The sequence below is a fragment of the Talaromyces rugulosus genome, chromosome VI (genome assembly GCF_013368755.1).
Source record: "Talaromyces rugulosus chromosome VI, complete sequence".
NCBI lineage: Eukaryota > Fungi > Ascomycota > Eurotiomycetes > Eurotiales > Trichocomaceae > Talaromyces > Talaromyces rugulosus.
In genome coordinates this window covers 4,598,894-4,621,653 of record NC_049566.1, presented here as the reverse complement: position 1 = coordinate 4,621,653, position 22,760 = coordinate 4,598,894, and the positions used below count along the sequence as shown (strand labels likewise).

At 46.7% G+C, this 22,760-nt stretch overlaps 8 protein-coding genes across 8 annotated transcripts; 5 read left to right on the top strand and 3 right to left on the bottom strand.

Annotated features, from left to right (window-relative positions):
* Positions 1 to 228: 228 nt before the first annotated feature.
* Positions 229 to 1,376, top strand: TRUGW13939_11901 (uncharacterized protein; the record flags this gene model as incomplete). Its single annotated transcript, XM_035495005.1, has 2 exons — positions 229 to 561; positions 627 to 1,376. The coding sequence occupies 2 exons, from the start codon at positions 229 to 231 to the stop codon at positions 1,374 to 1,376; spliced, it is 1,083 nt and encodes a 360-aa protein (XP_035350898.1).
* Positions 1,377 to 2,125: 749 nt separating this feature from the next.
* Positions 2,126 to 3,140, top strand: TRUGW13939_11900 (uncharacterized protein; the record flags this gene model as incomplete). Its single annotated transcript, XM_035495004.1, has 2 exons — positions 2,126 to 2,410; positions 2,472 to 3,140. 2 exons carry the CDS (start codon positions 2,126 to 2,128, stop codon positions 3,138 to 3,140), a joined length of 954 nt encoding a protein of 317 aa, XP_035350897.1.
* A 1,246-nt stretch (positions 3,141 to 4,386) lies between these two features.
* TRUGW13939_11899 (uncharacterized protein) lies at positions 4,387 to 5,885 on the top strand (the record flags this gene model as incomplete). The annotated part of the gene is made up of 2 exons (XM_035495003.1): positions 4,387 to 5,421; positions 5,484 to 5,885. The coding sequence occupies 2 exons, from the start codon at positions 4,387 to 4,389 to the stop codon at positions 5,883 to 5,885; spliced, it is 1,437 nt and encodes a 478-aa protein (XP_035350896.1).
* Positions 5,886 to 6,057: 172 nt separating this feature from the next.
* TRUGW13939_11898 (uncharacterized protein) lies at positions 6,058 to 6,792 on the bottom strand (the record flags this gene model as incomplete). Its single annotated transcript, XM_035495002.1, has 1 exon — positions 6,058 to 6,792. The coding sequence occupies one exon, from the start codon at positions 6,790 to 6,792 to the stop codon at positions 6,058 to 6,060; it is 735 nt and encodes a 244-aa protein (XP_035350895.1).
* A 480-nt stretch (positions 6,793 to 7,272) lies between these two features.
* On the bottom strand, positions 7,273 to 11,888 carry TRUGW13939_11897 (uncharacterized protein; the record flags this gene model as incomplete). The annotated part of the gene is made up of 16 exons (XM_035495001.1): positions 7,273 to 8,423; positions 8,474 to 8,681; positions 8,729 to 8,979; positions 9,603 to 9,681; positions 9,750 to 9,897; positions 9,951 to 10,157; positions 10,215 to 10,416; positions 10,466 to 10,490; positions 10,541 to 10,573; positions 10,622 to 10,650; positions 10,701 to 10,735; positions 10,785 to 10,863; positions 10,923 to 11,037; positions 11,464 to 11,536; positions 11,595 to 11,753; positions 11,809 to 11,888. 16 exons carry the CDS (start codon positions 11,886 to 11,888, stop codon positions 7,273 to 7,275), a joined length of 2,874 nt encoding a protein of 957 aa, XP_035350894.1.
* A 1,297-nt stretch (positions 11,889 to 13,185) lies between these two features.
* TRUGW13939_11896 (uncharacterized protein) lies at positions 13,186 to 15,088 on the top strand (the record flags this gene model as incomplete). The annotated part of the gene is made up of 7 exons (XM_035495000.1): positions 13,186 to 13,295; positions 13,353 to 13,383; positions 13,438 to 13,626; positions 13,681 to 13,930; positions 13,987 to 14,045; positions 14,101 to 14,324; positions 14,377 to 15,088. 7 exons carry the CDS (start codon positions 13,186 to 13,188, stop codon positions 15,086 to 15,088), a joined length of 1,575 nt encoding a protein of 524 aa, XP_035350893.1.
* Positions 15,089 to 15,166: 78 nt separating this feature from the next.
* TRUGW13939_11895 (uncharacterized protein) lies at positions 15,167 to 18,403 on the bottom strand (the record flags this gene model as incomplete). The annotated part of the gene is made up of 5 exons (XM_035494999.1): positions 15,167 to 16,397; positions 16,644 to 16,699; positions 16,762 to 17,856; positions 17,919 to 18,116; positions 18,176 to 18,403. The coding sequence occupies 5 exons, from the start codon at positions 18,401 to 18,403 to the stop codon at positions 15,167 to 15,169; spliced, it is 2,808 nt and encodes a 935-aa protein (XP_035350892.1).
* Positions 18,404 to 20,490: 2,087 nt separating this feature from the next.
* Positions 20,491 to 22,261, top strand: TRUGW13939_11894 (uncharacterized protein; the record flags this gene model as incomplete). The annotated part of the gene is made up of 4 exons (XM_035494998.1): positions 20,491 to 20,826; positions 20,886 to 21,603; positions 21,656 to 21,720; positions 21,773 to 22,261. The coding sequence occupies 4 exons, from the start codon at positions 20,491 to 20,493 to the stop codon at positions 22,259 to 22,261; spliced, it is 1,608 nt and encodes a 535-aa protein (XP_035350891.1).
* Between the last annotated feature and the right edge of the window lie 499 nt (positions 22,262 to 22,760).

Sequence of the window (22,760 nt, the reverse complement as noted above, 5' to 3'; positions counted from 1 at the left end):
GGAATTGGTGTCCGAGAAATCTACAGAAATTTCCATGGATCAATTGATATATTGAGGAGAATTGCTTATCTAGTTTGCGGCTACATGCCAACTGATATACCTAATCAATGATCGAACAGAGGTCACCACTTCTTCAGCGAAAGCGTTCTCTTCTATCAAAACCCACGCCCATACCCCCTATAGATAGATAGAACGAATATCTTTTATCATTTGATATTTCTATTTTCAATGGCGAACCCCCTACAAAAGCTTAACGTTGGAGTTGTAGGGCTGGGCCGGATGGGCCAGCGACATGCTCTAAACGTTCTACATCGGATCCCCAGGGCTCGCCTCTACAGCGTCTGCTCACCAGCTCCACATGAATTAGAATGGGCCAAAAATAACCTGGAGCCAGAAGGGGTCAAGGTGTTTGCAGACTTTGACGACATGATCAACACACCAGGTTTAGACGCGATAATTGTTGCTTCTCTTACGGAGTTACATATTGAACACACTCTTGCTGCGGTCCAACGGGGAATCTACGTGTTGTGCGAGAAACCACTAACGAAAGACCTATCAAAAGTAAGTGAAGCGATAACTCTCCATCTAGTGTACCTTATTGACAAGTTCTATTTTTTTTTTATCAGCTCGGTCAGTTGATGCAAGACCCGAGAAATGAAGCAGGTTCAAAAATCATGGTTGGATTTGTCCGTCGATTTGACGAACAATACCAAGAAGCTCTGAAAAGCATCCGGAAAGGAACGATTGGCACACCGATGATTCTCCGTTCTCAGGGAGCAGAAAAGCTAGACAAGAGCGGGTTTTTCATCGAATACGCTCGCCATAGCGGAGGTATTTTCGTTGATACCGTAATCCATGACATCGACTTGACACTTTCGTTTTTGGGGGAAGATTGTAAGCCCAAGGCACTTTGGGCAACAGGACTTATTGCTCATCACCATGAGATGAGCGAGTTCAACGACGTCGATAATGCTGTGGGTGTGGTTGAATTCTGGGGAGGCAAGATTGCATATTATTATCATTCGCGCACCACGTTCCATGGTTATGACAACTGCACAGAGATTATAGGTAGCAACGGCAAGATATCCATTAATCTGATCCCACATGCCAATCGGATTCAAGTGTCAAATCTTGCAGGCATTCAGCAGGATGCTACCCCAGGCTGGATTGAACGGTACCAGGGTGCCTTTGTTACGGAACTGGACGAGTTTGTTTCTGCAATTTTGGACGGGAAGGAGCTACCCCTGAAGTTGTCCTCAGCGTACACGGGGATGAAATTGGCATTCGCACTTCAGGAGAGCTTGGTCACCGGGAAGAAGATTGAATTTGACGAAAATGGCGCTCGGAAACCCGAGGGTTTGAAGTCTTTGCTATAGTGTAACTTAAAGCTAGAAGTACAGTTAATTGATAATAAGAGATTATGTCCTAGCTTTCAACATATTCAGGTAGCTTACAAAAAAAAGACATTTCGTTTCACAATAATGAGATTTAGTATGAAATCCAATGAAAAGACTTGCGTTCTAAAACGCGTCCCCTGTATCTCGTCTCTCATCAGCAATCAGGAGCAACGACGGAGTACTTGGCAAAACAGACTGTTACTAATAATAAATAAGGTTACGATGCGCCAAATTTGAGATCGGCCAATTCCATGCTCAGAAAGGAGCCATGCGGCGCCACTACGCACGCACTATCGTAGTCAGACCCCCACTAGTCTCAACATGAAGTGGTCAGTCATTCAAGAACAAGTTACATTGGAGGTACCAAAGATAGATTGGAGAATTCGAATGTCAAAAGAAAAGTGAAAAAATACGATAAATCACAAGATATCTAGCAGCAATAGATTAAATTAACTCCATATTATGCTATCCGCGATGGTATAGATTTAGCGGCCCCTAGGAAGCTGAACCAGCGGCTGAAAATACTATCTTTGGGTGCCGAGCCTGTCAGCAATAATGCTGTTGGTTGATATGGTGACATCTAGGGGCCATATATAGTACACTCCGTAGTTTAATGATTATAAGCGCAGAGCGGGTTGAGCTATAAATTACTTTAATCTCTCGCAGCGTGATTTAGAAATATCAGAAAACCAATTTTAATCAAAAGAACAAATTGTCTAATTGGAAAAATGTTTCAATATACCTCTCTGCTCGGTGCTCTCCTGTGTAGTGGAGCATCTGCTCACATCTACCGAGTTCTAGACACCAGCTTCCCCGATCCATCCGTCGTCTATACAGGCAGTGAATACTATGCCTTTGGAACCACCGGCAACAAGGTACATGCGCAGGTAGCCACGTCGCCAGATTTCACCAATTGGACACTTATCGAGGGCTATGACGCCCTGCCGGGGCCCTATCCTACCTGGGTAGACGAATCTTCAGTCGTCTTGTGGGCTCCTGACGTGATCAAGTTGGTATGTTTCACCATGTTAACCCGCCACAAATAGAGGAATAAACTAATGACCAGGGTAAAAGGCTGATGGTAGTTATGTCATGTACTATTCGGCCAGAGAGCACACTTCTGGAAAACACTGCGTCGGTGTCGCTACTTCGTCAACAGCAAAAGGCCCATATGATGCCACTGTTTCCAACGACTCTATCGCATGTCCAATTTCCAAGGGTGGTGCCATTGACCCTGATGGCTTCATCGATACCGACGGAACCATCTACGTGACCTACAAAATCGATGGCAACAGCATAAAGAGCGACTCGACCCCAATCATGCTGCAGAAAATGCACTCTGACGGCGTTCAAGCGGATGGCGACCCAATCCAGCTTCTTGACCGAGACGAGCTGGACGGACCACTTATCGAAGCCCCAAGTGTGCTGTACTATGACGGCATTTACTACCTCAGCTTCTCATCAAATTACTACAACACTGAGAAATATGATACGTCGTACGCGTATGCGACTTCCATTACTGGCCCGTGGAGCAAGCAGCATGCTCCCCATGCACCGCTTCTTGTGACAGGGACTGGGTCGAAGAATGCCGGGAAGCTGAGTGCTCCTGGAGGATCAGATTTCTCGGCCGATGGTAAGAAGGTTGTGTTCCATGCCAATCTAAACGGAAAAGACAATTCAGAAGGGCGAGCGCTGTTTGTTTCTAATATCACTGTTTCGGATAACATAATTTCTTTGGCATGATAGTTAGGTGGACATTTGGATATTGATATTGATTTTCGAAGTAGATTTCATACTAAATAGAATTTTTTGGATTAATTCAACAGACACTTTTCGGTTTTTTATAACTAGTTTCAATTTTCCTAACATGTTACCCGGTAACCAGATAGCCCCTAGCGGATTTGTTAGTCCTTATATCCATACTCCCCGAGCCCCCCTAAGGTGACTAGACTGCCACTCTTAAGCTAAATAATTTATAGAATGTTGGCACCTATAACAAACTATAGATCGACTGCCTAAGAGACTGAGGTCTTTTGGTGTGGATGTCGACGTCAAGATATAATGACATCTAATACACTTCTTGGTCTTAGATTCCTGGGTAGACTGGTTAGTCTTATTAGATTTTTATTGAAATACATAAATGAAACATTTGAAGGCACCGAGATTCAAGATAAGCGTCTCGGTTGATAATCTCTTATGCGGCACATCAACTGCTAACTGAATCGCTATTACACGGATACATAGTAGATAGCAGATTTCAATGTTATCAGTCATTCGAAATGTTATATCCAATACATCAATTGATATATAGACGCATCCAAATATATAATCTGTACAACGTACATGTGTGGTTAGTAATTTGGTGCTAATGGGTTATGAACTATTTAGTGATAGTGCATATTTCAGCTACAGAGCCCCTTACTCGACCTGATTTGTGCATGCCATTATTACTCTGTATATCGAAAAAGTAACAAGGAAGAGCCAGATACGTCACCGCGTGCCAAGACGGAAGCGACAAGACCGGCTACGTCATGAATGGATCGGCGCCAGTGCAAGATATCATTGGCAGGCCGGCCGGCTGTCGAATTTAAAGCCCGCTGAGTGGCCGGAAAGATCCACTGCAAGCCGCTCTCGATTTAAGCTTCAATCAATTGTATGCCGATAGTACGTATCGTATTATTGTGTGCTTGGGGACGAATTTGGTCGGGCGTTGGAGCATGGTAACAAAGAAATGCGCTCAGGAAAATATCCGATCCGAGATTCGCCCTAAATGGCGATTATTTCATTCTCCACCCCCTGACAACAGAATCCGGATCTGTGCTACAGTGGGGGGTGGTTGGACCAGTCGCATGGGCCCCCCAGTTTTCCAGTTGGATTCCGAGAACTTGCGCGGGGAGTCTAGATTACTGCAGCCTGATGATTTCTATTCCGTTTTGCGCGCGAATGGCTGCTGGCTCTTTTTTTAACATACACAAAGATATAGCAAGCGATGGCCCGGATCAATCGCTGGTGCTATGTCGGGGTGCCCGCCGTTTCGTTGGCCGTCATCCTATTGTCTCTCTTGAACACACCTAGCTGGACCGGCATTCTTCCAATAGAGGGAGACCGCTGGTCCTCCGGCCCAGCAGCAGACGAGCCAGACCGGCTGTATGGACAGAGTGACCTCAATTGCAAAGACTTTCCACATCATCGACTGGCCGATATTCAAGTCGTTCTGAGACTCGGATCGACGCAGCCCCTCGACCAAGTACTGTCGCACATCAACAATGTCACCAACTGTATTTCGAATCTCATAATCGTTTCGGACAAGGAGGAACAACTTGGCGATACACCTCATCGGACCCACGACATAATTACCGATTTACCAGAAGTGTACTGGCACGACGAAAACCCCGATCTGCAGGCTCATGGAAGAATCAACAATCCCGACAGCCAAAATGAGCCTGTTACGGGTAGAGATGGATGGTTACTAGATCGATTCAAGTTCCTGCCCATGGTGGAGTACGCATTTATGCAGAATGAGAGAGCAAAGTGGTTTTATTTTGTCGAGGCCGATACGTACATCGTTTGGGACACGCTTTTCAGACTGCTGGATCGGTATGATGCGAGGAAAGAATGGTACATGGGCTCTCCATCGCCCGGCCGGAAGATGGAGGATGACAAGAAAACGTACTTTGCATACGGCGGAGCGGGCATTCTACTCAGTAGGCCAGCGATCGAAAAGCTCGTACATAGGGAAAGCAGCCGCACACATGGGGAGTTCACCGAGCCATCGATTGCGGAGAGATGGGCACAACTAGTGAAAGATGACTGCTGTGGTGATTCGGTGCTAGGGTTTGCGCTCGCTAACAAAGGCATTTTCCTGTCCGGCTTGTACCCCATATTCAATCCACATCCACTGCATGGCATTCCTTTCGGACCAGGTGCAAAGATGTACTGGTGTCAGCCTGTGTTGAGTCTGCACAAGACCTCGCCGAACGATATACCGATGCTGTCAGGGTTTCTTCATCGGCGGCCGAAAGATGTTTGTTTCCTCCCGTTCCTCGCTTCAAGTTTGAATCATCGCTAACAATTGGCTGTGTATAGTTGCCTTGGCTTTATGCCGACGTCCTTGATTATCTCCACATTGGAGACACGATGGAAAAACGCCAACATTGGCAAAATTCAGATTGGAACGGTTTTGATGAAGAGCCCGAGTCGCCAGTTCATAAAAGCGTTGAAGCCTGTGCTGCGGGATGTCACACTCATGGCGAGTGCTATCAATGGACATACTATTCCAAGGAGTCATGGGGGGAGGAGCCGTCGGAAAACAAATGTACATTCGTTCGTTCCATTCGATTAGGAACCCCGAAAGAGCCCGAAACGAGCCCGACGACACGATTGACTTGGACCAGTGGATGGGACACAGTCAGGATCAAAAAGTGGGTGAACGAGATGGAATGTGCAGACCCGGAGTGGGTTGAACCTAGTATCCAAAGAATTTACTGAACAGCGTGGGTGGCCTTGTTGAGGCCATGGTGTCAACTAATTAGATGGTTTTCATACATAAGTGCATTGGGTAGCGTTACATATAGTGTTGGAAGGGTGTTTTTACAAAAGTCAGCAAACGAGTTCTATGTATATTACGAAATGTCTATACCTGCCAGCTGGCCATGGCGAATTATGATATTCGCGAGCCCAATAACTCTGTAACGGTGACAATGCGATATCCTCTTCGTTTTAATTCTGGAAGAACAATCTTAAGCATTGGTGGCGTCCAGCGTCGCCCGTCGTGACAGATGACTATCCCGCCGGGCCGGGCCATGCTCAACACATGAGCAGCGTTGACTGTCGAGAAAGAAATTTGCGGATCATGTGGATATATCCCCCCTAAAACGAGGGTATAACCCAGCTCCTGCAGGAGTTTTCGCATCCGGGTGGTGAAAAAGCCAGATCCAGGGCGAAAGTACCTGGGAGCACTCCGCGCCGAAGAAGGGGCAAGCTGATAAGTGTTGTCAATGATCTGTTCAACCGCTCGTATTTGTGACGCCAGTTCGGCGTTGTCAAGCTTGTACGAGGGCTCATCGCTCATCGCGTGGTTGGCAAGTTCATTGCCGTTGCGGATCAGGTCCTGAAGGATATCCTTGTGGTTGCCAATCGCATTGGACCCGATCACGAAAAAAGTTGCCGTAACATTGTGTTCTTTGAGGATACCCAGAATCTCGCGTGTGTGAATCGATGGGCCATCGTCGATTGTCAAGGCGATGACTTTGTCGGATGTGGGCACGTGCCAAAGAACGTCCGGCCAGCGATGCTGAAAGTACTGGATCAGCTTAGAGGGAGGACGATAGACAAGCCACAGGGTAACAAGAAGCGGCAGTAGAAGGCATAACAGTAGGAGTAGTAGCAACAGCATGATCATGTCCCGATGTTGTTGTTGAATGCTGACCTCACATCGACACGAAGTGCAGTGACGATTGGCTTGCCTTCACTACACAAGCTGTGCAACACTACAGTACATGTAGAGGAGGCGTAGTAGACACTGGAATGACTGAGTTTGAACGTGTTGTATCTTCATAGGCACTCGTATAGCTTATTGTTATTGAGTCGCGAGTGAATCCGCAGCTGCAAATAAATCTGCGGCACGGAACTAGGAGATAGTCCGGCGGCCCCGCTTCTATACTGCATGTTTATGCAACAGGATGAGCCCTATTCTACCTGACAAGTTTTATTTTTATTTTTATTTTACGACCTTCCAAAACAAGCCAAAGGAATCCATTTTAACATCTCCCAATTAAATTAGAGGCAGCTAGAATATTAGTCGCTTTTACTACATGTACTTGTACTAAAGAATGATAAAGAATTAAATTATCAGGGCTTGACACATGAAAAGAAATTACACAACATCTGATTGCCGACCCTCAGAATGACTAGGATCCCGGTGATGTGTTGGATCCGAATTCTCAATGTGGACTGGCCTGCTCCCTGACGGCTCTGGTAGTTCTGGCTCGAGACTCTCATCTTCTACAGTGCTCGTCAACGTCACCGCCAGGACAGTGGGAAGAACCAACACCAGAGCCCCCATACACAAGCCCCAGTCCATAGAAAACTGAGTCATGGGAGAAACCTTGAGCGCATCAATTCTCCACGCCATGGCTGCGCCAACAGCCTGGAATGTCTTGTACCCACCAACCAGTATGGCCGAAATGGTTGGAGAATTGGACAGGGCCCCGATGAGCCAATAACAGAACGACTGCCAGAAAGCATCATATGCGCCGTAAAATATGTATAGGAGCATTGGGCCTACCGACACAGAACTCCATGTGAAATCGATATCTTGCTTGCGATGTTCGGTGTTGATTCGATACGACGACCACTTCTGGAAAGCATATCCGCCACCCCAGATGCACATGCCAGACACGAACAAGAATAACCAACAGACACGAGCACGCTGCGGCCTTGTCAAACTAGGCGTATCGAGCATCAAACCCATGACGAGACCACCGGCCATCTGGGAGAGCCAGTAGAGGGCACCATTTAGAGACCGAGTGCGGATGTTGAAGTTCATTCCGTTCACCTCATTCTGTTGGTACGAGTAGAAGATGTTGGCGCAGAAGAAAAGTGGGATCATGCATAGAACACGCCAGTCAGTGGTCGTTTTGACACAAACACGTAATAGCTTCATAGATCTTGCGCGCCGGCCTTGGGGTTTCTCTGATTTTGTATCGCTAACAGGCTGGTCTTGTACAGACGATGGAGGGCAAATGAATGCACCCATCAGCCAGCCAATTCCCATAATAACAAGAAGAGCAATGTATGTTGTATTAGAGACGGTGCCGCTGACCGAGTCGTAATTGAGGCCAAAGCTTGCCAGTGAGCCAACACCGCCGCCGAGATTGAATATCACCCAGAATAGAGCAATGGCTCTCCCTTTTTGGTTCTCAGGAACATAGGTTGTCATAATCGCTCCCTGGGACACCCAGACAAACGAAGATCCAATACCAAGCAGCGCTCCTGCTGCAATGACAAAAGCTCCATTCCCGCTCTCTTTAGTTTTAGTTAGCATACATAACACATATTTGCCTTGACAATCTTACTATTGAAATTTAACAACGCTCCCGAGTACAACGGATAGGTCCAGCCTCCCAGTAGTAGACAGATACGTGGGCCTACCATGTCAAATATCGGCCCGACGATAAATAATGCCGTCGCAGCTGTGACAGAGAGAAGGGCCACAGTCGCGTTCGCTGCGACGGTTTGGTCGACTTGTCCAGAGCCTCCGATGCCGGTCAGGGCGTTGTACATCTGCTATTGTCAGAGAGACCACTTTTCAGCATAAGAGTGTAACTTACCCCGGGACAGCAGAAGCATATTGCGCTGATGAGAAGGATCTGGAACCAAGGGTGCGAGTACAGGTCGTACAGCCTGGCGGATTGGAAGCATCCTCGATTTTTGCTTTTGCTTCTATTTGGATCGAGTTTCTCTGCCTCTCCGATGGTCATGCCTTGTTCAGCGTTTGATGGGGAGGCACATGTTGTTTCGGAAGAAGGAAAGGATTCTGTCGGAGATGGTACGAGTGTTGACATGTTGTATACCTTATTTTCTGTTAAATATGTGTGTCAATGGGTGCAAAAAACAGCGACGAGTATATTTTTCGGCGGCCCAATTTATGTAAGAAAAGAGTTGCTTGTTGTTTGGGTGGAGCTATCTTGTTTGTATTCACCATGGTAGCGGTTGGAATGTGGAATGTTAACCATTGCCTGTCGAACATAACTCATCTATCTATGCACCGCCCCTCCAAAGTCGCACACAACCCCGCTGATACCGTTCAACATTGAATAAACGATGAAGAAGTAAAAGTCTAATCTCATTGCGCTATGTTCTGGAAATATCTAAACTTGCACCAAATCAAGAGTTGGAACATTGGTAGAACATTTGCACATGAGACGATGTAGACATTCTATTCTAGGCTATTATTCACCTTCACCGCAGATGGTAATTAGATTAGGCCTTATCGCTGTGACCGGCGTGGTCCTCAGACTGCACAGGATAGCCAACTGCCCCTTCTAGAGTAACGTCTACTCTGGGTCCTGTAAAATTCTTTCTGCCATCGACTATCCATTGTATGACCGAAATAATGATGATTATACCAAATGCAACCACGCAGTAGTCTACATAAAATGTTAATAAAGACTTTTTATTTTTGACGCCGGGACGAAGACTTACTCATACTACTTCCATCGACTGGTAACGTGGGTGGAAACAAAAAGAGAACCGTCGTGATAGTGATATAAGAGAGAGCAATCTGTATAGCACGTAGTCAGCTTCATCAACGGAGCATTTTCATAGTCGGAGACAATGAAGGGGACTGACAGTATCAGCAATCCATCCAGCAATGGAGGGAATCCGCCATGGCCGATCTGGCAACACATCGCGGCCCCGGAGACAGCGAACTGCAATGGGCATGCCATAAGAAACATTCAGGGCGACTACAGAGGCGGAAATAATGGCGTTGAAAGCGCTTTGAAATGGAGTTAGTAGAGGTAAGTGCCGTGTACCAGAGAAACAACCAACCTTGATGAGCCTAAGAAAATGCAACCGAAAATAATCACCAAAGCACTGGTCAAGCAAAGTGAGTTGAGTGGCAGGCCGAGACGCGTATGAACTTTAGCAAATACTCGAGAAAATGGAAGTCCACCGTCACGCGCAAAGGCAAAAAGCATACGGCTGCTTGTTGTCATGACGCTAATTGTTGCCATAAGCAGGCAGATCAAGGGAATCCTGTTGGCATCAGTTATGTGGAAGGTCTAGAAGAACATTTAGAAGCAGGAGACATACATGAGCAAGCAGATCGCCCCGGCGTTATTATTGGTCGCATTCTTCAAGATTTGCAGGAGTGGCCCTGCAGCCGACGAAGTGACCGGGTCAAGGTCACCAGCAACGAACAGGAGTATCATGAGAAAAATGGTTCCGGTAAAGGTACCAATCCCGATGCATGTTATCATGATTTTAGGGCCTTCGACAGAAGCGTTTGGAATTTCTGCCAAGAGTGAATAAATTGATTAATGAGAAGATTGACAATGAACTACCTTCGATCATATGCGCGACGGCGTCCTAGAATATGGTTAATACTGATAATTATGAATGTGATAGAGATACCGTACAAACGCAGTCAGTCCAAGACCTCCTTGGAGAAGCTATTTTAAGTTAGATTTTTCTCTTCTTTCTAACAGAGGTCATCTTACACCAAGAAGCCATGCGATTCCATCCGGCCCTGAGGATCGTTAGAATTATAACTTCTGCACGGCAGAAGAAGCCACTTACATCCAGTCTCGTTTATGAACTGACAAAAAACAAGACTTATTCTATCAGCTTTAAACTCCGAAGAAATTCCATATGCGAACTTACTATCCAGAGTTAAAACCTTGTGCTTTACAAGCAAGCACCACGATAGACACTACTGCAAATCCAGCAATGGACCAGATAACTAAAATTGACAATTATCAGCATACAAATTACCATTCAAAGCCACGAGGGGAAACAAACATGCACCCTTCATTATAGGGGGGAGGATCGAATTCATAAATGCATTTACGATAAATGAGATGATCGTAAAGGCGATGTAGATTAGAAACTGGTGCCAATTTTTGGGCTCATAGTCCTGATTCTGGTTAGAAAAAGGTATCAAGATAGTCGGATAAGGTCCCCACAGGATGAACTAAGGATACTACTCCGATGATGAGTTGGCTTGAAAGGAGACAATTTGTTGCCACGAGAGCGACCTGTTGAACGCAATTAATCGGAGTTGTTGAGTGATGGACAGTAGTGAGGAGATTACCCAGCCAGCGCAGTTCACCCAGCCTGTGATCCAGGACAGTATTGGCCTCCAGCTTTTCCAAGAAACTTGTAATTGTTAGCTACTACCTTTAATTGTGTCGTGACTGCATATACACACCGGCTGCCATATATTAGTTATCTTGGTATTAAAAACGATGGAGGGATTGCCTACCAGCCACCCAATGATACTGTCCGCCAGCCCTGTTGCCTATCAGAACTTGCTTCGCCCCATAGTAATCAGATCACCTACGTAGGATAGGCGCTTAAAAATTCTGCTAGCGATACTGCCACACAGAGAGTGCATATTCCAGCCGTAACACATCCTGTACTCGGGATTAGCATGCAACTAAATACATCCGTGGCATACCACATCAAACATACCCCAGATCACGGAAGTACTTCCGCCAGAAGTGATACTGAGCGAGAGACTTGCTGAGAGAGCCGTCCATGACTACGTTTGGACTGTTAGATTCTGTGATCCACTGGGATAAAATCCGAGAACTTGCATTGAGAATCGCAAACGCGAGACCCAGCATTGCCCTAGTAGTCTGTCAGTCCTGTGCAAGATAGATTTAAATTTTGCAGAGCGACGCACATCATGGAAAAATTCCGCTGCAGTTCGGGGCGATGGCCCATTGCCGCCAGCTGGGCATCATCGTCGAGTCCAGGCTTCATGCTGACGATCGGTTCAATCAATCGAGCAGGTAGGATGACAAGAAATCATACATTCTAGTTCTGGACCAACTGTCATATACCAAGACGATTTACATAGCATTCATCTGTCTGCATTGGAGCTGCTACGCGTCAACTGGGGCGCTGATCTGCGCTGAATCATGGGCGATGCTACTCTGGCTCGAGCTTCAGCTTTCCCCGCATCGAGCATAAAGCTCACAATCGAAGGAATCTTCTGCGTCGTACTGAACCATGTAGCGCGCCAAGTGGACTTGGCCACGCATGGACTTGCCCGATGCAGTAATGGATAGGAATGGGTTTCCCCGCGTTCGGTCCACAACTTATCGTCGGCTCTCTTAGACTATTGATTAGCGGTTGATAACATTGATAACATGTTCTTTGCTCGGTCATGTTGCCGAATCATGGTCTCGAAGCCGCTATCTAGGCGGATTGCGCCGGAATTGGCACCCTTCGCTTTCTATTATTCTATTATATTTCTGTACATGAATTGAATTAACAGATCATAACGACCACTCATGATGAACCGCTTCTTTGAAATTACGCTTAATCTGCTTCACTATGGGTCAAAGCTGTCAAGTCTTTCATCCGCTGGTTCGACAGTTACAAATAGTTCCTGCAGGGCAATGTCAATGGCTATACTAACTTTCAACGAGACGTTTTTATTGTTTCTTTGAGTTGTTGCTTTGAAAATTACTACATCTGCGAATAAATGTGTAAGGCATGGGTGGTATCCAAACGCCATCGCGATAACTAGTCTTTTGATTCTAAGCTAGTCAACAACGAGACATGTAATTTCGAGGACAAAGTGTATAGTAGCTGGAGAATCAATCAATGTATCGGAACTAGAGTATAATCTTCCCCTGTCACCTGCCACATTCGCGTCTACATGGCAGCGTCTAAGCACGAGCAGACTAACCCGTAACTGCTTCTAATCTGACCAGCTTGAACGATCGGCCAATTGTCATTTTTTGTTCCTCGCATAGTTAAAGCCATCGTTACAAAATTAAGGACATTATAAGGCGATAAGCGAGTGGAGCAGAGGATTGCTGTGGGGGCGCGTGTACCTGCTTGTCCGGGCATAGATGATTTGGTTGTGCATAGGTAACTTTCTTGCACAGCTTATCACCGTCGCAAGCTCGGTGATTGGCGATCGGTCGCATGCATATGCAGGTGTAGGCTTTATCAACGCTGCGTATATAGCCTGGGGTGTTGCCAGAGCTGTTCATTGTGTCCATGTAGCTATAGCTATCAACGGTAGCTACAATATTGGCTTATCGACATGCTTTACAGATCTGTCACTGCTGCTGCGCTATTAGCGCCATCGGTCCTGGCAAGCCCGACATCTAATGGTCAGAACCACACGTGCAAGAAGACGAAGGTCGCCATCCTGTGAGTGTTAATGCTGTCTGTCGCGATTAAAATAGAAGGGAGGCTAACAAATTTCAGCGGTGGCGGCGTGGCTGGTGTTACAGCTGCTGTGTGTAACGCATGAATCCAGAGCTAGATGAATTGCACATACTAATGGTCGCAGCAATCGCTGAGCAACCATTCCATTGATGACTTTGTCATCCTCGAATACAACGGCGAAATTGGTGGTCGCGTGAAACATACAACGTTCGGAAAAGATGCGTCTGGAAAGCCGTTGACTGTTGAACTTGGTGCCAACTGGGTACAGGGGTTGGGAACGACAGGCGGACCGCAAAATCCAATATGGACTCTGGTATACACCATATTTAAATTACGACTTCTATCCATGGCTGATGTCTCTGTCTAGGCACAAAAATATGGCGTGAACAATACCTACTCGAATTACAGCTCTATCTTGACCTACGACGAAACTGGCTACTCGGACTATACGAGTCTCTTTGACGATTTTGAAAATGCATATTCGGTCACGGAACAGCTGGCCGGAACTATTCTTACAGATAGTCTTCAAGATTTAAACACTCGTGCCGGTCTCACCCGCGGTGGCTGGAAGCCAAAGAAGGACATGAAGGCCCAGGCGATAGAGTGGTGGGAATGGGGTATGTGCTGAATTTTGGGTATCCGGATAAAAAAATTCCTAACATTAAGTTTCTAGATTGGGAGTATGCCTATGAACCGGAAGTAAGCTCTTTGCTTTATGGAATCGTGAACTATGTAAGTTGCCTGCCAATTGACCACTTGCAGGAAACACGGACTAATTAAGCCGCAGAATACCTCATTCTATCAGTGGTCCGATGAAAACAACTATGTCTGGGACCAGCGCGGCTTCAATACCTGGATAAAAAACGAAGCAAGCACATTTTTGGGAAAAAATGACCCGCGTTTACATCTCAATACTATAGTCACCAACGTTACCTACAGTGACACCGGAGTGACGGTTACTGACAGCAAGGGCGGCTGTGTCGAGGCCGAGTACGCGATTTGCACTTTCTCGTGAGTCTTATTCAATTCTATTTACATTACCCACAGCCAACAAAAACAATAGACTCGGTGTTCTTCAAAACGACGCTGTGTCGTTCGAGCCCGAATTCCCAATCTGGAAACAAGACAGCATCGATACCTTCGACATGGGTACCTACACCAAGATCTTCCTGCAGTTTCCACCAGACAAAGTCTTCTGGCCAAAGGACACGCAATATTTCCTCTACGCTGACCCTGCTGAACGTGGCCGGTATCCGGTATTCCAGTCACTTGACGCCCCGGGCTTCCTCGAGGGATCCGGCATAATCTTCGTCACCGTGGTACACGACCAGTCATACCGCGTTGAAGGCCAGAGTGATGAGAAGACCAAGGACGAGGTCATGGCAGTACTACGTGACATGTACGGCGCCGACAACGTGCCAGATCCGATTGATTTCATGTATCCTCGTTGGAGCCTGGAACCATGGGCTTATGGCAGTTATTCCAATTGGCCGTGGGGCGTCACACTCGAAATGCATCAGAACCTGCGCGCCAATGTCGGTCGTCTGCATTTTGCCGGCGAGGCGACTAGCGCAGAATATTTTGGATTCTTACAGGGAGCTTGGTATGAAGGGCAAAAGGCGGGAGAAATTGTGGCTGGCTGTTTGAAAGGCGCCAAAGATAGCAGCTGTGTCCAAGATAAGCATTATGCTCCCTTGCATGGCAGTACTGCGGTCAGCGAGTATGATGTGCAGAATGGGTGGACCGTGACGAGCTTCCAGACCAACGGGTTTTAGTGATTGTTATCGTAATATTATTGGCGTATCGCATTTACTCTTGATTTCCATACAGGCCCCAGTCCTAAACAGGCGACTTCAATGGCACTGTAGACCGCCATACACTCGATCAATCCTCTGCACTAGCCAACCCGATGTAATTCCAAATTTTGATGCTGTTGGGACACCGAGTCTGACGCGGCTTGAGAGTCGACATTGACCAGATGCGTATCGGAACTGAACGCAGGTTTCATCAGCCATACAAAGAGTTTCGCATTCAGACACCGTGCCGCAGGCCTGCTCGTAGCCACGTCCGTTGTCCCAGTTCTCAAGTCGGTGACTGAGTGTGGGCCGAATGAGTGCGTTGAAGACGTCTCGGTGCAATAGGTCCGCACTTTGTGCGTGAAGTAAGTTGGCTTGCTCTAGCATCCACAGCGAGGCAATTGCTTGGGATGACATGTGATGCTGTGTAAGGACAGGCTGGCACCAGATATCTTCTGCATATTGGATCCGGTCAGGAGGTTCGCCTTGAAATAACGGCCATACATTGGTCAACGGAATTCCGGAATCTGAGAGCATCCAACCTAGCGAAATATCGCCATATATGATCTCGTTAGTTAAATTGAAGTACTCCTGCATCCTTGGTTCCATATAATTGACTGCATGTCGCAGCGCGGCGTTGGAAAGCACATAGCCAGAGCCGCCATGGGCAAAGGGCCGATCTGCGACTTTTTCCTCTCTCCCAAAGAAATAGGGTTGGCGATAATCATGAGATGCAAGCCATCGGAGGAGATTAGACCAGACTATCGCCGTGTCATCTTCAATGAAGACAAACCACCTCGCATTTGGTCTGGCATCCAGTGCACCTTTTATCATCGGCAAGAATTTGTACTTGTCCAATCTCCAGCCCTGATTCGTCGACAGAGCTGAGCCGCCTTTGTCTCGGATGTGGTCATGAAGCTGAAAGTCTGATGGAAATTTGCTCTTGATACTTTCATCGATATATGACAGGGCATCGTTAACAATATGGCCCCGAAAAGACTCGGCAGCATCTGAAAAGATAATATAATCCGGAATACACTTAAACGTTGTCTCAAAGTGAATGGGCAGTCTGTCCCGGAGAACCGTGGAGCCTGTTTTCATGACCACAAAGACATCTTCCGACTGGGGGAGTGAAGTACATTCAATCCTTCTCAAGGCAGCAAATTGCACACCCTCGTCCGGTCGGCGTATCCACCATGGAAGAAAAATACAGGCTGCGATGAGTAGCGTGTGGAAGAACGCATAGCGGCGCAAATAGCCGCGAATCCATGGCATAGGGTCTATAGGCCTATTTCAATCGAGCTGCATAAATTGATGAGAACGATATTTAAGAGATGCTTCTATTCTTCAAGATCAGCATAGCGTGCTGTCAGCTTAATTAATCCGGAAAAATTTTTTTTTTTAGCGTGCCAACAGCGCCGGGTCTAGTGCCTAGTAAGTCGCCTAGTCCTGCAACATATTAATATTCCAATTGGATTATCTTCGATCTATTGATCTTTTATGCTAAATTGTCTCTACTTCTTTGCTTGTGAACCTGCCTCTTCGCTCCCATGCAACAGTGGCGGGTGTAAGTGGCCTCGAAAACAATGACTACCATAATAATTAGCAACCCTATAAGAGCAAATGCTGGAAAGAAGAAGGGATTAGCTCACCGTGTAGTCCGTCGTCAATAATTCTCCCGCTTTCCCCCGTACACTCTTGATGTGAAATGTTCGCACAAATAAGGCTAGGATAACACCCAACTGTATGTACGCAAACCGTTCGCCAATGCACCGGTGGCGACCACCGCCAAACGGTAGGTACGGATTATTCGACCCTTTCCCCGACGACTCGTCGTCATCGTCATCAGTAGTATCGTGGGCAGAAGATTTCTCCCACCGATGCGGATCCCACTTCAATGGGTCTGCAAAGTAGGACTCATCTCGAGCAGAGAATGCTGGGCTGGCGAGGAGGGTGTGTCCGGACGGAATAACGACGCCGGAGTTGCCGGTGACCACGAGAGGCTTCTTTGCAAGTCGCATGATTGAATGGATGGGATTGTATAGGCGAAGTGTCTCTTTAATGACGTGTGCATGGAGCTTCAGTCTCTGCAGCCCATCATACGATAGGTCTCCCGGACCAAGCTCGCGGACCTGCTCGTCATACAGTTCTTGCTGGATGTCCGGTCGAGATGCTAGACTCAAAAGGGCAAACGCGATTACTGCAGAACTAGAATGGTGGCCACCTAGCAATAGAGCAATCATCATGTGTGCAATTTCCTTGTCGGGAAGCTTGCTACCGTCTTTGTATGTGCAGTTATTCGTCAGGTTCCATATCATATCCTGAGCGTCCGTATCTTTTGCTGTATTCGCAGCATTTGATTCGAGCCGTCGTTGGGCGATGATATCGGTGTATATTCTTGTCATTTCTCGCTGGGCTGCATCACGCTTCCGGTTCCGCGGTAATGGCACCCAGGATGGGAGGAAGAAATTGATAGGGGAGAAACCCATGTCAAGATCGTGATACAGGTCCGCGATCCGCGAGCCGGCCGATGAGAACTGACGGCGCACCTCGGCACCCTGTAGGGAAGAGGAGGCGGTATATATTGTTAATTCGGCCATTGCGGAAGGAACATCGAGGATTCCTGTATTGTTATTCCCTTTGCCCGTTTGAAGGGGCGTGTAGGTGTCGAAGAAAGAGGCTGTTTCTTGCGCGATAAGTTGAACGTACGATTGAAGAGCCGCTTGACTGAGTCCGAACTTGACAAACTTTTATCATATTTCAGTTAGTATTGGAATATTGATTTTACAACCAAGATTGGGTAAGAAACCTTTTTTTGTTGCATGAATTTGGCATTGTCACAGTCAAAGATGACATCGGTCCCGAACACAGGGGTGGTTAACGGGGAGTAGACTTCTTCTGCGGACAGCTCGCTTTGTCTCCCATTCAGAACGAAATTGTTACCACTGGCGCCGAGGTATACTGTCACTGATCTACCAAGGAGGATAAAGGTAAAGACGTCGCCGTACTGAAGATTACAACATCAGCTCACAACCGGACACGAACCAGCGGAATTCGAGAGGATACCTTGGCTTTACATTCCGCAAAGAATGTCAGAGGGTCTTTGCCGTACGTTATCGTGCTGCCGATGACAGGGAAGTAATGAAATACCACTGGCGGCTTCGACGTGTCGTGTTGTTTCCATAGCTGGGAAAAGATGTTGACTGCAGTAGCAAGCAAGATGCACAGCAAAAGGGAAACAAGAACGCTCGCGATCGGAAAGGGGGCTCTCGAATGAAATAGCAGGGCCTCCATGTTGTTTTTCTGGCCAAATGCTCCTCCTGTATGATGCCGACAAACAGCTAGGATGCTCGCTGGGGTGTGAATTGAAGAAAAGATTGCCTGAAGGTATTTACTCTGCTCTTTGTAGTTGTAATTTGGTTGGCCTCAGCCCTAGAATATGGAGAATAAGCTAAATATGATTGGTTCGTACGATGATCCTTTGTTGTGGTTAGAGCTACCAGGCGGCCGGATGCTGTTGTCCCGAATCGCATGATGGGTGAAAGGGATAAAAACAGATCGCGCCCAGGAATCGCTGCTGCTGCTGCCTGGATTTTTTATTTTTTTTTATTTTTTTTGTGAGAAAAGGAAAAATTGTCAATAACTATTTATTTTATTCCCATTCTTTTTTTTTTTTTTAATTGGTCTAACTTGGCTGACATACCATGCTGGTGCCTTACTACTACCACTAGTAGTAGTCAAAATTATTGTCTATATGCAGCCTTGGGCTATGACAGACACTCCAACTAGAGGCCCAATTTATTATACATGAGTGGCCTTCTCAGAGCTATATTATTCAAATAACCTCAGATGAGAAGATGGGAGCCTTCTGCGCCCACATGCACTATTGGATCACCAGGGCTCTCAGCCAATTGGTCTTGAAGCTTGCTCCCTGGATACTCATATTCATTCCTATTTACAATAGAAACATATATATTTCTACGATCCTAATTTCCTCTTTTAAGTACTTGAAAGTGTGACTATTATCAGGAGCCTTTTAGAAAAACCTAGTAATCCCTTAGAATAGTGTATTTAAAATAAATACTCCCTTTTACCCTCCTCCTTGGCAGAACCATTGAGAACCGCAGGATTTGACCCGTCTTTACGCCAGCCTTCTCACTCGGAAGCACACCTTACTTACCGAGTTTTACTTTGTAGAGACCTTCAGGGGTACATTGCCAATTGCACCCTAGTTCCTTACCAGTGAAAATATTACACTTGCTAAAAGGGTCAATTAGGGCCAATTTATCAACATGTCATGTTGAGATATGGAATGAATTGATGTTTGCTGCAGAAACTCATAAAGCGAGTATTAAATTGGTGGGTTGCGTGGACCTCTTGGGACATCCTGCAGATGAACTTATTGGATCCGTGTATCTTTTGTGTGTAACAATCCCGGCACAATTCATGAGACTCTCAAATTAGACACTGACTATATATATAATACATAATTCTTTGAATTGGCATTTGAAGTATTACTATCTGTAACATTATTGCACGTGGTTAGTCGGGCTAGCTTTGCTATCTACATATACATATGGACTTGTCATTGAATACATTCCGACAGCCAAGACCACAGCACGAGGTGTAGTACTTCTTCAACTTTTGAATGTTACAACGAAGCAACATTGAATATATCTATGCGGCAGTGTCCATCGTTACACCTAATAGGAAAATACATGTAACTATACAGCGCATAAATCAAACCAGAGCATGTGACTTTCAAAGTCTATATTACTATGCAGGGTACCGGCCAATGATTGGCCCTCTATTCCAAACCAAGTTGTATGAGGCCTGTGCACAATCAATTGATTAATTATTCTCGTAGCATGTTATACTACTACATAGACTTAGCGGCAAACCGGCGAACCCGGCCAATCCGGCAATCGATCACCGGCGGCCCCCAGCCCAAATAGGAAACACCCGAAAACTTGTGATAAGCTATCCAACCTGCATCAATGGCAGTAGTGAGCCCGGAATTGGCATTTTCTGTAAATGCTAATAGGATTTTAACATCATAAATATCAATTAATTGCATATAAAATGCCAGTAGTTGTAATGACTGTATAGTTTTTTCCATAGTTTCGGACATTTAAACTTTACCCCGCGGGGTACTAGCGTCGAGCATCCGCACTGCGACCAATGAAAACCCACGATAACGGGGACACACGTGACTAGTGGGTCCTTGAGGCTTGTTCCTTCCCAGCCTGCCAGGGGATCGCTGGCGTGCATGCATGCTGCTTATCTGCTAGCGAGCTGCTCGCCTCGTCCTCTTGACTCTTTTGTCCCCCTCTGTCTCCTTGCTCTTCATCATTTGTGCGTTCAGCGACTTGCGACTTATCATGGAGGATCCAGACAACAAGCCTCTGGCAACCGACACCTTTGTCGCGCCCTCGTCTACTCGCGACGATGGACCAAGCAAAGCTGACGTGCTTGTTATCGGCGAGACTCGCAACATCACTCTCGCTGAGCATGAAACTAGCTTCTGGGCTGCTGTCCATCAATGGCCGACTGCGGTCTTCTGGTCTTTCTTCTTCTGCATTGCCGTTGTGATGGCCGGGTTTGATGCGCAAATCATCACGTCGTTTTTTGCGTTGCCTGCGTTTCAACAGAAATTCGGACACTTGTACAAGGGGTCGTACATTCTGTCGGCTGAATGGCAGATGGCTTTGAATATGGTAGGTAGATGATCTGGATACAAGGTGCGGTGTGCTTCTCAACTAATGGCTATTTTCAGGGAAATCCTATCGGACAGGTGCTCGGCGCCCTGGCTTGCGGCTGGCCGTTGGAAAAGCTCGGTCGACGCTTGACCCTGGCATTGTGCTGCGTATGGTCGATCTGCTTCGTGTTTGTCCAGTTTTTCGCAAACTCCATCGGGATGCTGTGCGCTGGAGAAATTCTTGGTGGTCTCGCCTACGGCTTCTATGTCGTGATCGCCCCTACTTACGCTTCTGAAATATGCCCGCTTGCTCTGCGTGGTGTGCTGACAGCCTCTGTCAATCTGGCCTTTGTCATTGGGCAATTCATCGCGCAAGGTGTGGCTGCTGGTCTCGAAAGTCGACTGGACGACTGGGCATGGAAAGCACCTTTTGCGATCCAATGGGTATGGCCAGTAGTTCTTCTCGCCGGATTGCTCTTCGCACCTGAAAGTCCATACTGGTTAGTGAGAAAGAACAGGCGTGAAGATGCTCACAAGGCCTTGGTGCGATTGTCGTCGAAGAAGAACCGGCCGGATATTGAAGGCATGCTCGTCATGATTGAGCAGACCGACTTGCTCGAACGAGAGATCGAAGCCACGACAACCTATTGGGATTGCTTCAAGCGCGCCAATCTCTTCCGAACGGAAATTTCGATTATGGTCTATCTGATCCAGGTCATTGGCGGCAACCCCTTGATTGCATATGCCACACTTTTCTTTGAAATGGCCGGGTTGGACTCAGCCCAATCATTCAACAGTAGGTCATTAGTTGTATTACGTTGAAGATATTGAAGCTAAACTCTGGATAGTGGGCGTTGGCAACACCGCGCTCGGATTTGTTGGCACCTGTCTTTCGTGGCCATTGATGCTGCACGTCAGTATTCCTTGCCTTCAATATTTGGTTCATGGAAACTAACACGACACAGTTCGGTCGTCGCACTATTTATAGCTCGGGCATGGTCTTGATGACTATTATCCTCTTTATCATCGGATTTCTCGATATTGGTCGCAACAACACCAGTGTCGTCTGGGCTCAAGCGTCACTGATGGATATCTGGACCTTCATCTACCAAACCACGGTCGGCCCGATTTGTTTTGTCATCATTTCCGAGATCTCTGCCACTCGTCTACGTGGTCGCACCATTGCCATCTCAACGGCGGTACAGGCCGGGGCAAACATTGTTTTCACTGTTGTGTTGCCGTACATGATCAATTCAGATCAAGGTGACTGGCGGGGAAAGACCGGGTTTCTGTTCGGCGGCATTAGTCTTTTCTGCTACGTCTGGTGCTTTTACAGGCTCCCTGAGTCCAAGGGCAGGACCTTTGAGGAGCTGGATATCCTATTTGAGAGAAAGGTTCCGCCTCGCAAGTTCAAGGATTATGATTTGCTGGAAATTGAGGATGCACGTGCATGAGTCGCAATTGCATGGTGACTTTCTAAGGACTATGACAGTTTCGTAATTAATAATAATTAATGTTTGCAGTGTTTAAACCTTGCTTGAGCTCGTACAAAAACGTCAAAGCAACTGATTAGTCCGACTAGGCGGCTGCACTGATACATACGAAGCAACGAAATGTACACAGCTCACGTGAGTAAATACGAACATCCGAGATCATACTGCCCTATAAAATAAGTCTTATACAACAGGGTTGAAAATACGAAACAAATTGCGGCACGTGAATTCGGCTGAGAAATTGAATTCCTAGCCTAACCTTGTCCTTAAACGCTAGCTTCGTTCTAAGACCCTCTAGGGGCAGGATTTACGGTGCCTTGGACGTTAATGATCTAGTGTCTCGATTCGGGATATGTTATCGTTCCGTTTTTTTTAATTTAACATTTATATTCAGAGCGACGCTAGTAGCCACTGGCTCTCGTTTCAAGCCACATCTTTGGGGGTCATATTACTCGCGCAA